The sequence below is a fragment of the Ceratotherium simum genome, chromosome 17, assembly GCF_057802395.1.
Source record: "Ceratotherium simum simum isolate JZ-2026a chromosome 17, ASM5780239v1, whole genome shotgun sequence".
NCBI classification, from domain to species: Eukaryota; Metazoa; Chordata; class Mammalia; order Perissodactyla; family Rhinocerotidae; genus Ceratotherium; species Ceratotherium simum.
In genome coordinates this window covers 21398002-21414122 of record NC_141916.1, presented here as the reverse complement: position 1 = coordinate 21414122, position 16121 = coordinate 21398002, and the positions used below count along the sequence as shown (strand labels likewise).

Below are 16121 nucleotides of genomic sequence, written 5' to 3'. Positions count from 1 at the left end.
GTCTCCTTTCAGGGCTGGCCCAGTAGTGTAGTGGTTAAGTTCGTGCACTCCACTTTGGCAGCCTGGGGTCCGCAGGTTCGGATCCCAGGTGCAGACCTACACACTGCTCATCAAGCCATGCTGTGGCAGGTGTCTTACATATAAAATAGAGGAAGATTAGCAACAGATGTTTGCTCAGGGCCAATCTTCCTCACCAAAAAGAAAAAAAGTCTCCTTTCAACATAAATACTAAAAATACATATCCTGCAGCTAAATAATCTTATGTCAGTGAACTGGCACAATGATATGAAAAAGTTTTATAAAGAAATCATCTGGTTACTTCCTGAACTCCCAATATATCAATATAACCATGCATATGCTAATGAAGCAACTTTGTCATGTGGTTACAAAAATTTATGAAAATATAAAAATCATGTAACACTAGGGGGCACTGAAGAACGTACCTAATTTAACATTTAAAATGACTTATAAAATAAAATACTGATCTTTAATCAAGTATATCTCATTATTTATATTTTTATTTTCAGAAAAAGACATATCACAATTCACTGTATAGTTAATTAACTCATGTCCAAAGACAGTCCTTTCCTGTATGATATCATTTTCTTAAAAAGCACAAAACACTTTATTTTCAGTAAAAAAAATTTACATATGAAAGTCAAAGAATAATTTCAGTAAAAAAGGAAGGAAATTAACCGCCATATCTTTTCTTGAGTTCTTCAACAGAATTATCCTTCAATCCTGATTTGTCTATGTGATTAAATAATACATGTGTAACTGAAAAAGAAAAAAAAAATTCATTTTAGTCTCCATTTTCTTAAAAACTAAGTAAAACAAAAATTGAAGAGAGTAATCAGATCTGTCAAATAAAAACGTGTTACATTTTAAAGCAATAATCTTTATGGTTATTTATAAATTCTAAATCAGATATTTAAAAAGCCAACCTGAGAATAAAAAATTATACAGTAATCCAATGTTTCTTACCAGAATTATTTTGCTTTAACAGTAAAAAATTTCCCCTACATTCTCAATGACATTAATCCTGCAAATTAAACTTAACTCATTACAGACTACCCAAAAGATTTTTCCCCTGTGTAACAAGTGTACTTTTATTTACTTAATATTTCAATTAACTGTTTTTCAAACTTAAATCGCTTTATTTTAAAAGAAAATTTTATATGGCTACTATAAACTGAAAACTAGCAATAATATCTACAAAATAATATTTGATGGGCTAGTTATACATTTTTATAATATACAGTAAAATAAAATATATAACTATTAAAAGTTAAAAAAAGATTTGTCTATGAGTCATGTAAAAACTTTATCTTTCATAACACTGAAAGGTCCATACTCAATACTCTGGAAAACACTGTTATAGTTCATATGTTTCTCAACATTAAAAGTAGCTAATAATTGTTAACAATAATGGCAATAATAAAAGATAACAATAGCTAATATTTACTGAACGCTTAGTTACATGCGCTTCCCATGTTTAACTCAGCTGACAGTGGTGACCCAGCCAAGACAATAAGTCTGAAGAACGAACTCACATTCTTTGAGTACACCTGAACTTACCACATTATGGTGGCAAGAAAGTCATTCATTCCAGAGGTTATTATGTGCTAAGAATGGTTCCACACCCTGAGGCCTAAAGAACAAGGCAGACAAAGCTGCTGCTCTCATGGAGCTTTCATTCTATTAGGGAGAGGGAAATAGTAAATACATGAAATATTGTCAGCTAGTTACATATTACGAAGAAAAATAAAGCAGGGTAAGAAGACAGAGAATGATGAGGTGGGCAGTTATTTTGAGCAGTCTGGTGAGGAAAGGTGTCTTTGAGGTGGTGACTGTCAGGAGGAAACTGAACGAAGTGAGGAAGCAGGCAAGGTGAAGATACATGGGAAAATATTCTAAGCTGAGGGAACAGCCAGATGCAAAGCCCCTGAGGCCAAAAGAAGTTTGGCAATTGGGCATATTAGAAAAACAAAGTCAGGGTGGCCGGCACTGTGGTGTAGTGGTTAAGTGCACGCGCTCCGCTGCCGGCGGCCCAGGTTCGGATCCCGGGTGCGCACCAATGCACTGCCTGTCAAGCCATGCTGTAGCGGCGTCCCATATAAAGTGGAGGAAGATGGGCACAGATGTTAGCCAAGGGCCAGTCTTCCTCAGCAAAAAGAGGAGGATTAGCAACAAGTGTTAGCTCAGGGCCATCTTCCTCACCAAACAAACAAAAAACCCACTAAAAAACTGGGTACTCTTGTATTCTAATGATTTTTCTCTTTTTCTAAAACTAGAGTATAACCCAAAACTGAGTAATTGAAGTTTCTGCATAGTTTGATTTTACTTAAATTAAGTAAAACTGACACTTCATGCCAAAGACTGAGATGTAGAAATAAATAAGTGATCTAATTCTTCCAATCACCTGTCACTCCTCATCCCTTAACTCTACAATCCTGCCACACTGCACTTCTTTTAATTTCTGAACTCAATTTTCTCTTTTCCTGCTTCAGAACCTCTGTACATGTCATTCCCTCGGCCTAAAACCCTTCCCCTTCATCTAACTGACTCCTGCACTTCTTTGATGATTCAGCTTAAATCAAACAGACTCAAGGAAATGAGCTCTCACAGTCAGATGTCCCGTCACCCAGGCCCATTTACATGCTCCTGCAGCAAGAACTCTTTACGAGTTCCACGACAGCAGGAATTCAACCACTACACTATCACTGCATTTTCAAGTAGAAGAGCCCAGACTACAGAGCCAGACCGCCCAAGTTTAAGTCCTGGATCTGGTTTCCTAGATACCTGACCTTGGTCAAGTTCCTTACCTCTGTATGCCTCAGTGTCCTCCTTTGTAAAAGCGTAACAATAATTATACCTACCTCATAATGTTGTCGTCAGGATTAAAAAATTTAATTTTACTTAATTGTAATTAAGTTTAAGTTAATTGTAATTAATTTAAATTTAATTATATGTACCTTGTTGCAGTAAACATTCAATAAATGTTTACTATCATTTGTTGAATAAATAAAGGAACATGCAAGAATAAAGAGGTATGTTAAAGCTTTCTTCACAAAACTTACTTTTTTTCTCAGGTTCTGACATAAACATCACTGCCATATCAAACCTTTTTAGTTCAGAAAGTCTTTGTAGGATTTCAAAGATGAGTGATGGCTTTTCTTTCCTAAAATAATTCAAATATATAACAAATGATCAACTAAAAGTAGCTCATTTAATTCTGTTTACTAACACAATATTTCTAATTATATATAAATAAGGTCTTCATTTACCTTTTTTCTCTAGATCCTGTATATATTTTAAGTGCCCAAATGAAGAGATTTATCAAGCCAAGTTAATTGAAGAAATTATAATATTCTTAAATGTCGGGCTTAGCACAGATGTTATTAATCTGCTATAATACATGTCACTTAGATACTCTACCTTTCTCTAAAAAAATGTTCAAGTCCTTTTGCCTCCTACTTAATCATTTCTCTTTTTATCATTTCCACTTGTCACATCTTTACAACTTCTGCAACAGTAAAATTTACTAGAGAGCTAATTTTGCTATACAGAAGGTAATAATATGAATATCAAAGAGAATAAATTCCTCAAATCATTAGAAATAGTATAGCATTATAATATGAAAGTATAACTAAAAAAATTTAACTTACTCAATGTAAAAGTCATGCAGAATTTTAATGATCTGGTTGAATACATCTGGATCTAGATTTTTCTGAAACAACTTAGGATACAAGGATGGTTCAATTTGCTTGGGAAAAATATAGAGTTAGAAAATTAGATTATGGCAACATTCACATATCACAAGTAACTTACACAATAATTGCTTAGGTGAATATAGTAAAGAATAACTACTATGCATTAGTACTTAATGAATAATAATGGAGTTACAATGAAATATAATTACAATAGAAGAATGAAAGTTAGAGGAACTGTAAGATAATCACTCTGTTCAAGTCAGAGAAAAATCGCATCAACAGAGAGATGTTCACCACCCTGAGACAGCAACCTTGAGAAAGCTCTTAAGGAGCGATAAAAATAACTAGAGAACTTAAAAAATAGAATTACATGAGAAAATGTATTTGGAAGTAATGGTATACTGCATAATTATAATAGATTATTACTGTAATTACACGTGAAAAAGACAATGCTAAAATCCATTACTTGGTAAATTTCATATGATTTTATTCTTTTTCTTAGAGCAAAAAAAGCTCATTTTCAGGAGAATCACTGCCTAAATACTGCAAGCATTGCTTGCCACATGCAGAAGGCACTCAATGTACTTTAAGCTTCTTTCCCCATCTTGAAGGATGAAGAATTAAGTTTAAGTTATGATATATGAAATTAGATTAAGTTATTTTAGACAACAGAATTTAACACAGAACCTATTTCCAAAAGTTCCTTGGTTGCAAATATTTAAAATGATCTGGCCAGGTGATATAAGGCAGGGGATACGAGCATTTTCTAATCATATTATACAAAAAGCAAATATAGCACTATTATTACATGGTGACAAAAGAAGTTCCTTGACCTTTTACTTCCAATAGAACTACTAGCTTCCTCTTTCTTACCTTCAAATACTGATACAACATATCTGGAGAATTTTTCAGCTGTCTGAAATCAGATTCAAGCTGAAATGAGTTTGCAGGAACTGGAGGAAGAACAGTTGTGATAAACTGAGCAGGTGTTTTGTCTACTTCTATGGAAATCTTCTCACTGAAAGACTGACACACATCCTGTTTCAAACTGACTTGAGGTCTGAAATATTTCAGAGACATCGGTCAAAAAATTAGAAAAGGACCACCAATAGTCAAAGCTTATATAAGGAAACATCAATAGAGATTTTTAAATTTCTGACACTATTAATATTGTATTCTCTATTTACATTCTGCAAGTAGTAAATTCCTCCAGCTGATAATATATGTGTATTTTTAGAGAGACAGAGTACACCTTTGCAAATTTTCACATGCTGGCTATGTAATGACTATTCTCATGTTGGGCTATTACTAGCCCGGACACTTTCTGAAGCACAGCATTTCTACATACCATTATTACTACATCACACATACTCACCACTCAGCCTTTCAGAAATCTGAATTATCACAGTTTCAAGAAAGACATTCCAAGAAGAAAGAAATGCTTCCTCCTTTTAAAAAAAAATTTGCCTACTTAGCGTTTTCCCATAATCCATACTATCACTTTAAAGAGAACTACTACTAAAAGTCAAAGTTAAAAAAAACGTGGGCTGGCCAGTGGCATAGAGGTTAAGTTTGCGCGCTCTGCTCTGCTTTGGCAGCCTGGGATTGGCAAGTTCGGATCCCGGGCATGGACCTATGCAGCATTTGTCAAGCCATGCTGTGGCAGCATCCCATGTAAAGTAGAGGAAGATGGGCACAGATGTTAGCCCAGGGCCAATCTTCCTCAGCAAAAAGAGGAGAATTGGCAACAGATGTTAGCTCAGGGCTAATCTTCCTCACCAAAAAAAAAAAAAAAAAAAAAAATACCCCTAATAGGATTGTTGAGCAGCAATGCAAGAATACATCAAGTTTCAATACCCCAAAATAAACCTAATTAGTCTATATATTTTATATTCTCATCGTTAAGGAAACATATGACTATTTTTAAAAATTCCAAACAAATTTAAAGAGCCCACAAATAATCTCAAGTATTAATGGCTAGAATAAGGATAATGCCTAAATTCTATACTTTTATGAAGCTTCCTTTTAGAAAATTAAAAATTTTTGCTGAATTAAAAAAGTGAAACATATACTGAAGTTCTACAAAACAAAATGGACAAAATCAATTTAAGATACTTTCTTATTTCTAAATTCCCCACTATGGTAAAGGAATAGGGATCATTTCTTAAGCAAAACCTCTCTTACATTTAAGTACAAACAAAAAAAACTAGAATATGAAGTTAAAGCAGTTCAAAAAATTATGGTGATGTAAATACAAACCAGAAGTCTCATCAGTAATATCAATTTTCTAATGAAATTATTACCATACTGGATAAGTATCAAATAAGAGTATTTCTACTCACTGCAGGGCTGAAGCATCACTGATTTCTTCTATTTTCAATAGTTTTGCTTTTGGGAAATCACTTGTGGGCAAAAGGTCATCTTGGCTTGAATTCTTCTTAGTTGTAGGGCCTGTGGTTGCTATTCCATTTGCTAGATTAATAGGATTACTCTCCAGAACAGCAGCTGCAGTAGTGCTATCTGGCACATCAACAGTCTGTATCAAATTACCAGTTTCTTCAATAATAACCTTCTTGAGTGGTTTCTAAAACAATTAAAATCAAGTCTTTAAATCAACATATAAAGGTTTCCTATTTTAGGGTCACAAATTAAAAGGTTGCAGTGTTCTTACAGCCAATATCCCAGTTACAAGCAAATTCAATTTGATGGCCAGACAGACTTAGGAGTCATACTCTGTCTGAGATAACAAAGAAGAAAAAGATGAAGGGCAATGTGGAAGAGTACTGCATGGTCATTGGAAAGGTGAGAAATCCAGTAGGGCTGGTGCAGGGGGAGGAGTGGTGGAGACAAGGCGTGAAAGGCTGCTTAAAGACAGCTTATAAAGAGGTTTCTGTGCCACGTCAAGGAGTTTGGACTTTATCCAAGAGGCAAAGCCAAGAAAAAATATGACTAAACCAACAAGAGTACTGTGGGCTAACTGATGGCAAAAAGAACAAGGCCAGGCAATAACTAGCATTCTGTATGAAACACACTAACATTAAAAGCTAAGTACATTCTCTAAGTATGTAGCAGCTGGATAAAACCAGCCCAGGATTAAAGATTTGCCAAATAATATTCACAAAGTTGTTAAGACTTAACCATAATGGTTTTTAACTTAATAAAATAAATAGCACTCACTGTTTATACGAATCATTACAAGTGTCAACCATTTTCAATTTCTTCTTAAGGTTAGATATAGTACTCTTATTTTTAATAAATATCTTAAGTATTCATTCCAACTAACAGCTGAATTTTAAATCAAAAAGTTGTAAATATGAAAACTTTTGACATATATATATATTAAATTCAATGTTAAAACCAGATATTCTAGGGGCTGGCCCAGTGGCGTAGTGGTTAAGTTCACGCGATCTGCTTCAGTGGCCCAGGGTTCGCAGGTTCAAATCCCAGATGTGGACCTACACACCACTCATCAAGCCATGCTGTGGTACGTGTCCCAAATATACAGTAGAGGAAGATTGGCACAGATGTTAGCCCAGGGCCAATCTTCCTCAGCAAAAAGAGGAAGAGTGGCAACAGATGTTAGCTCAGAGCTAATCTTCCTCAACAACAACAAAAAAAACAAACCCAGATATTCTATTAACATAACTAAGATAAGACGTAATGGTAACAACTGAGTGTTACTGGATGAGAGAATAAATAAAAACGCTATTAGTAAACTTAACAGAATCCTGTTAGCAGTTCTATTTTAAAGGATAATCACGTTAAGCTAAGGCCTTTGTTTTGCTGAGAACTATCATGACCAACAGTTTTCTATCAAGATATTGACCAAGGATGGACATGTGTTAGTGTTAAAAAATAGACTATAACTTCTGACAGGCAATAACTATTGAATTAAATCAACACAGTCCCATTTAAAACCAAATCCTTTCATTGACAACAAATGTGTAAACATGATCCTAATTAACAAATGTCCTAATAGATGTCTCTGTTAAGTGCAGACCAGTGGGTACTGAGAGCTTTGATGATGGTTGGGGGGAACGGGGGAATGACATGTTGCTTTTTCACAACTGTTAACACAAATCGATTTTTAGAGTGAGGGAGAAAAGAAGCCAACAAATTTATAAAAGCTGCTCAAGGTATACTGGCCTTGGGACATCATACAGATACATGATTTACCATATGGCAATAACTTTATAGTCATGGACAGCAAAGTGTGACAAAGGCTTTTTTTAAACTTGTGAATTAATTTTTGTGAAGTCTTACAAAGATGTAAAAGTTTAAATCACATTTAATTAAACATGTAATCACCTTTATTGAAAAGAACAAAATAATAGCAAATGAATATAATGTATGAAAATGTAAATTATGTACAAAAGCACCTAGATTTATGCCTGGCACATGAAACACATGAAACTGGTATTGTTTCAGAAAATCCAAGTATAAAATCACAATAAGATCACTGGAAAAAGTATTAAACTAAGGAATCCTCTATCTGCTACTAACCTGAAATATCAACTTGGCAAAACACAAACTTTCTTTGCCTCACTTTCTTCCTTTGCAAAAGGAGGATAAAAATATCTGCTCTGCCTTCCTTATGAAATTGTTACTTCTCTCAAAGCATCATCCATGCATAAGTTATATCTAGGGGCCAGGGAGAGGATCACGATTAGTGAGGGGAACACAGGGAGATTCTGGGGGGCTGATACCTTTCAATTTTCTGACCTGGTGGTAGTGTCATAGGTGTTCACTTTATATTCTTTACAACTTAATTTGTTTTGTGTATTTTATGTATTTTATATTTCATAATTTATAAATATAATAATATTTAAATGTTAGAAATTACCATAGAGTCACATCATATATATATATATATATATATATATATATATATATATATATATATATATTTGCCTTAAATGAATTCAACTTTAAAGGTTCAGCACAAAACAAATTGCTAAATTCACGCCAGCTACTCTTTCTGTTCCGATACTGCAGGAAAACAACTGGCTTTGTTGGACTTAACGAAAAGCAGTGTGGTATACCAAAAGCAAGGTGCAATGTATATTTTTAAGGATAATTATGCCTATACTAGATTTTGGCATTAAGTACTGATTTTAGCTCTAACTCCATACTAGATGCTATTGTAATAAAATTCCAATCTCAAATAAGAATAGTAATACTAGAAATAAAAAATATTTAATTATTATACAAAATATGAAACTGCTTGAAATTCCTTTAATATCATAAAATATGTAGCAATATTTAAATTTATAGTTTTAAATTAAAATAGTCACTTACCCCAGAATTCTAAAAAGCTGAATTTTCCCCAATTTTATTATGTCAATAATCCTAAGAAATATTTTTTAAAAATTCTAAAAATGGCCCCAGGAAGAGTTTTCAACATTTCTTTTAAGAGTTTATTAATTCAACAGTTTGTCTCCAACTCTTATTAATACAACACTGATATTTAAATAGCAAAGAAAAAAATCAAAGAAAATTGCTTTACTTACAGTTGATCCAAGATGAGGTGGATTATCAACGGGTTTTACCACGTTTTGCCTTTGTGTAGAATCGAGAAAGACATCATCCCAACGTCCTTTCTCAATTAATTCCTTGAAAATAAATTTGTAAACATGACTATCAAAATATTCTCAAGTTAATTATGCAACAAATAAATATGTTTAGGTTTCAAAAAATAAGGCTATATTTTGGTGAAAAGAATACGTTACCTTTTTAATTTTGGAAAGTTCAGTTACTGCTTGCTTATTTCCAGGTTCCAGAAGTAAAACAGTTTCAAAATCTAAAGTGAATTTTTAAAAATACAGTAAATTAGTGAAAATACTTTATGGAGTTCAAGACATGATACATTTAGCTAGTAACTCCATGATTATCTCAAGAGGTTTCTCAGGATGCTAGGAAACAGGTAAGCAATAAGAAGAACTCATATTTATTGAGTGCTATTCTAGTTGCTTTATATGAATTCTCATGTAACCCTCACTACAACCCCACTTTACAGATGATACAAGTGAGGCCTAGAGGTCATCTAACTTAATATTCTCACAATATTAACAAATGACAGGGCAACTCACCAAACGTAAGAATCTAAGAAAATTCTATATAATGGAATACCATTCAGGCTCAAAAAAGAATCAAATTCTGACAGACGCTACAACATGGATGAACCTTGAAGATATTACGCTAAGTAAAATAAGTATGGACACGAAAGGACAAATATTGTATGATTCTACTTATGAGAGGTACCTAGAATAATCAAATTCTAGAAATTCAGAAAGTAGAATGCTGGGTACCAGGGGCTGGAGAGAGAGGGGAATGGAGAGTTATTGTTTAATGGATAGCGTTTTCAGAATGATAGGATGAAAAAGTTCTGGAGTTATGTATATTTTACTACCAAAAAAAAAAAAAAAAGCACAGTCTGCAGCTAAAGTCAGGTGTAGAAAGAAACTGCCAGATTTAAGCAAATATCAGAAAAGAAGAAAGGCTGAAAATCAATTATCTAAGTATTGATGCCAGGAAGTTAGAAAAAGAGCAAATTAAAAAAGAAAGCTGAAGGAAGGAAATAAAGAGCAGAAATAAATGAAACAGAAAACACACAACAGAACCAAACTGCTTCTTCAAAAAGACTAATAGAATGAATATTTAAGACAGATCATAAAAAATAAAATAATTAGTATCAAGAATAAAAAAGGGGCATCACTTCAGACTTCACATTATCCTCTATCCTTAGCTGTGATTCCCTTCCTTTTCATTCTTGCCTTTTTCCTTCTCACCTACAATTCAAGTTTTTCATTAATTCTGATTGGCATTTAGCCAGATTGTACTGCACGCTATTACAGTAAAACAGATCATCAGGCTCACTACGAAAGCTGCATTCCTTCAAATCTGCAAACCTATTCATAATCTAAACTGTGAAAAAAAATGTACTTCTCCAAGTTCTGTATCCTTGAACCAAGATAGGAAGGCTACACAAATCCCTGCTTCTTTAACTTGGGAGCATCATCAGAGTGAGTGAGTGAAAGTTGTTATAAAAACAGCCGTACCTTGTTTGGCCTCATTTAACTTTCCCAAAAATGTTCTTGCAGTTCCTCTTCTGGCAAAAGCTTTAGAATATGAGCCATCTAATAAAATAGCTTGTGTGCAGTCTTTTTCAGCCTCTTCATATCTATTAAACATGATAAAAGTACCAAATGGAAAAATGCAGCTTATAGAAAACCTTCATATAAACTGAGTTTCTAAGGTAAAAAGCATGCATATAATTTCAATTATCAACTCCAAAATGTGTATTTGAGGGAAAAGACTATTTTTTTATTTTTCATCCTCACCAAATCTTAGAGTCATCTGGGAAGGAATGAGATGGTACCAGATTAAAGGAAAGTCAAGAAAGAGACTGCTGGACGGATGGACTTAATGACAGTAAAATATGACTAGAGCAGATAAAAGAACCCCACTGCTGCAGCCCACCACCCTTCAACCCTCCATATGCATAGGTTACTCTATGATAACAAAGAGCTAAGAAGAACTAAAAAAGCAACAACAAAAACTTGAGATCCTCCCATATATTAAAATGTTAAATTATTATGAATTTATTTGGTGTGATTATGGTATTGTGGGTATATACGAAATATCCTTTAGGGATGAAATGTCAATGTTTGCGATTTGCTTTACAATAATTCAGGGGGAAAAAAGCTGAAATAAATATGACAAAAAAGGTATGGCTTGTTAAAATCAGATGATTGGGAATGTGGGGTTTATTATACTACTTTCATGAAATGTTTCATAATAAAAATATTTTTTAAAAAAAGAATTTCCTGTGATAACACTCTCCCCAAGGCCTAAATGAATGCCATCCTACCCTCAAAACAAGACCTCATATACAGAAAATCAGAATTTCTAATGAAAAATTTTCCACTTTGCTGATTATATCATTCTTTAGAAATAAATTAGAATAAATTAGAAAGCTTCCAAACATGCTAATTCAAAGAAAATTTAGAAGATAATGTTTAGGAGCCACTTTAGTTGCATATTCAAAAGTATGTTCCATTGCATATCTGAAAAAAATTCAATAATTATCCTAAAAATCTGAAGTTTCCACACAGGTAGAAGAAGATTATTCTTTGACACTGGACTCATGTTAAGTCCCTTGAAATTGTTGAATGTCCCTTGTGCACTCCAAGTACAAACTGGATTTAGAAAAATCCAATCTATAAATACCTTTTAGATGGTGGGGGGAAAGACAAACTAATTAAAAATAGAAATAATAAAGATCATTAATGCAGAAAATTAGTATAATCCTTGCCTAACTCCATAGCCCCTGAACCTCTTCTTCTGACTTTGTTGGGTCCACTTGCACTAGCTCTACTCCATCTAGCGTCAGTGAACCCTCTGCTACATCAAGTCTTAGTCTGGTTCCAGGCTAAGCAAGCGAGAGTCTCTCAGCAAGCGAGTCTACCTTATTTTTGTGACCAACCCTCAACCTGTTTCCCAGATCTAACATCTACTACTATTGGATCCTTTTCTTCTTATCTTCTCTCTCAATCTATGCTCTACTCCCTCGAAGAATGGGATCCAGATTTGTTACTGACCAAAAGACTAGACTCCTGCTCCAAACTTCTGGCCCCATCTCTGATCTTACTGCCTCTTCAGATCTGCTGAAGCTAACCATCTAGCAAACCTACATTTCTAAAATTTGCCAGCTCACACACACTCCATTACCATAACTCAAGGATTTCTTGCTGATCCCCGATGCCAACTACTAATGTAGACCATCACCTCCAGAAATGATGTTCGTTCTCCAGATGCCCTGCTTGGCCTTTCTAGGCAAATTTCTTATTACTTACTCTACTGTTACCCCACACACTAGGAGATAAGACTATACTACTAGTTCCCACCTTTCATACAACCAATTAACCTTTACAGCTCTAATCTGACAGAGTTTGAAGGAACTCAGGCTACAGGCTGGTTACCTAAACTAAGATTTATTCAAGTTTAAAAATCGCTCCTTTTTATGTTCCTCATCTAGTTTGTAATAACTGACAACAGTCTCCATAAGAAAACTTCTGATATTAAGTGTGAATCTAAAAGATACACCAGAAAAAGATACAAATAAAAGTCATATGATTCTTTTAATTTAAAATATACTCTGCCAGCTTGCTATAACATACTAATGTAATTATTGACTAAAGCAATAAAACTAATACAATAAAATAGAGCTCTCATAAATGCAGATATAATCTATCACCTATTAGAAGGTATTATTCTTGGCATTAGTCAAACCTAAGAAACCAAGCCTTACGATTTTTAAATCAATACACAATTCTTAAAGAGCAAAAATCAAATTTTCATAAGCTGGCCAGACATGCAATGATCTTTACTTTGACTAATCAAAATAACATATCTCTAGCTTTGTCTATTAGTTTAAATGGGTTTAAATATACAACCAAAATTTACTTCTATGACAGAGGTTCCTAACCTGAGGTCCTTTGAGAGAGTGAAAATTTGGATGGGAAAAATATTACATTCTTACTTTTACTAACTTTTAAATGAAATTCAGCTTTTCTTTCAATTATAAATGTAGACAACAAACCACAGTAGTAAAAGCGGTATCTATGACTCTGTCACCAATAAAAAGCAGATATTTTCATATCACACTGTAATGGTTACAAATCTCTCACAGTATCGTTTATGCTCACCACTGTTTCAGAATTACAGTAGTAATTTAACTTACTGTTTGCCTGCATGTGATCACAGTATCCCTGTCTAGAGATGCTCCTGTGACACAGCTGGCCAACTACTGGGCAACTCTGTTCCTACTAGTCACTCAGATGCCGAAGAATGAAGTCACATGTTATCACACTGGTAACAGAATCATCAATGCTGCTTTTGGGTATTCTCTATCCACACTTATTAGTTGATCAATATGTGGAAAACATGTCCAAGATCATCCCAAATTCTAGTGTCCTGATTCAAACCCTCACATTAATGTCTTTAAAATAAATTTTTAACTTTGCCTTGCCTATATTTTAAATGTTTCTCATTTTGTAGTGTTAATTTAAAAAAGTATATCAACCACTATATCACAAATTTTAATACCTTTAGAACTGTATTTCAATATAACTGGTTTCCTTTGTAATCCTAGAAATATAATTATGCATTTAAAAATATTATGCTGGAGAGTGACATCAGCGTCATGGTGGAGTGAGCTTTCCCGTGAACTCTTCCCCCGATAAGATACAACAAAAGGAACAGTCACAGACCAACAACGGAATCCCACACAGTGAAAAGCTAGATCGGAAAGATCAACACTGCCGCACATTTGAGAGTGGAACGTGCTGGGCCCCGGGAGGAAGTGGGGAGAGGTAAGGAGAACTCTCCCTCCCCATGAGATCAGCGATCCCAGTCCTCGAGGCTCCCAGAGAGGGGGGAGGGGCAGCCCTCTGTGGGGAAACCATAGCTCTTTGGGCTCTCTCAGCCAGTGGGAAACACCCACACAGAGGACTCAGAAGAGCCAGAGGGCTACCATCAACATCTGAGCACCCCAGAGAGCGGATAACGAGGGGCAAACAAGAAGCCCCCCAGGCCAGGGACCCAGAGGGCAAAAGAGAGAGCCCCTCCCTCCCCGCAAACTGGACCCTGAAACTCAACCGACCAGACCAGACCAAGCGATCCGCGGCAGATCAGACCAAACGATCCAACCCGAGGATCGCAGCGGAAAAACCGTGGCCGAGCGCAGGGGTCTTAGATTACACAGCCCTTTACCACCACACAATGGCGGTGGGTGGAAATTGCAACCAGAGATTTCCAGGATGAGGAAAAACAAAGCCAACACAGGAACCACAATGCAAAGATATATGAAATCACCAGTCCAGAAGGAAAATGACAAGCACCCAGAAACCAACCCTGAAGACACAGAAATCCATAATCTAAACGACAGAGATTTCAAAATAGCTATCATAAAAACACTCAACAAGGGGCCGGCCCGGTGGTGCAAGCGGTTAAGTGCGCGCGCTCCGCTGCGGCGGCCCGGGGTTCGCTGGTTCGGATCCCGGGCGTGCACCAACGCACTGCTTGGCAAGCCATGCTGTGGCGGCGTCCCATATAAAGTGGAGGAAGATGGGCACAGATGTTAGCCCAGGGCCATCTTCCTCAGCAAAAAAAGAGGAGGATTGGCGGATGTTAGCACAGGGCTGATCTCCTCACAAAAAAAAAAAAAAAAATACTCAACGAAATAGGAGACAACACAGACAAACAATTTAATGAGATTAGGAGTTTCTTCACAAAAGAGATTGAAATCATAAAGAAAAACCAATCAGTGCTGATGGAGATGAAGAACACAATGGAGGAGATAAAGGAGAATCTGGAATCTTTAAAGAACAGAGCTGACAATATGGAGGAAAGAATTAGCATTTTAGAGAATAGGAATACAGATATACTCCAGACGGAAGAGGAGAGAGAACTAAGTCTAAAAAGAAATGAAGAAAGTCTCCAAAAAATATCTGACTCTATTAGGAAATGTAACATAAGAATTATAGGTATTCCTGAGGGAGAAGAGAGGGAAAGAGGAACAGAGAGCCTATTCAAGGAAATAATAGCCGAGATTTCCCAAATCTGGGGAAGGAGGAGGAAATACCAGTAAGCGAAGTCAACAGGTCACCTAAATATATCAACAGGCAAAGGCCCTCTCCACGACACCTAGTGGTAAGGCTAGCCAGAGTCAATGACAAAGAAACAATATTAAGGGCAGCTAGACAAAAACAAAAAATAACGTACAAAGGAACTCCCATCAGGCTCTCAGCAGATTTCTCAACAGAAACTTTACAGGCTAGGAGAGACTGGAATGACATATTCAAAATACTGAAAGACAAAAACTTTCAGCCAAGAATACTCTATCCAGCAAAAATATCCTTCAAATATGATGGAGAAATAGTAACTCTCCCAGATAAACAAAAGCTAGGGGAGTTCATGGCCACGAGACCCCCACTACAAGAAATACTGAAGAAGGCCCTCAGGTCTGAAAAAAAGAAGAGAAAGGGAATACAAAGCTTGGAGCAAGGAGAAAAACAGGTAGATAAACTCATAAAAATAGTAGATCTTTACCGGAATAGGTTAGCAACCACTTAAACACTAAAATCAAAGATCAAAGGAAAGAATTCACCAAAAATAAATTTAACCTCATCACTGTAAACACACAGCCACAACACAAGATAGAATAAGGTATAACAAGAACGACTTAGAAGGGGAAGGGGAAAGTGATTGAATTGACTTAGTATAAGGAAATAGGAGGCCATCAGATAATGGAATATCTCATACACAAGATTTTTTACACAAACCTCAAGGTAATCACTGAACAAATAATCAAAACAAAACCACATATGATAAACAAACAGAAAACTA

At 35.3% G+C, this 16121-nt stretch overlaps 1 protein-coding gene across 3 annotated transcripts in view; it reads right to left on the bottom strand.

Annotated features, from left to right (window-relative positions):
* Positions 1 to 500: 500 nt before the first annotated feature.
* RPAP3 (RNA polymerase II associated protein 3) overlaps positions 501 to 16121 on the bottom strand; it is a 36374-nt gene continuing 20753 nt past the window's right edge. For all 3 annotated transcript variants that reach the window (XM_087442505.1, XM_087442504.1, XM_087442503.1), the window contains 8 exons: positions 10772 to 10893; positions 9443 to 9513; positions 9224 to 9325; positions 6056 to 6297; positions 4587 to 4773; positions 3669 to 3766; positions 3081 to 3181; positions 501 to 777 (listed from right to left, as the gene is read on the bottom strand). In XM_087442505.1, coding sequence (XP_087298631.1) covers positions 692 to 777; positions 3081 to 3181; positions 3669 to 3766; positions 4587 to 4773; positions 6056 to 6297; positions 9224 to 9325; positions 9443 to 9513; positions 10772 to 10893 — 1009 coding nt within the window. In that variant the 3' untranslated portion in view covers positions 501 to 691. The remainder of the gene's footprint in view (positions 778 to 3080; positions 3182 to 3668; positions 3767 to 4586; positions 4774 to 6055; positions 6298 to 9223; positions 9326 to 9442; positions 9514 to 10771; positions 10894 to 16121) is intronic.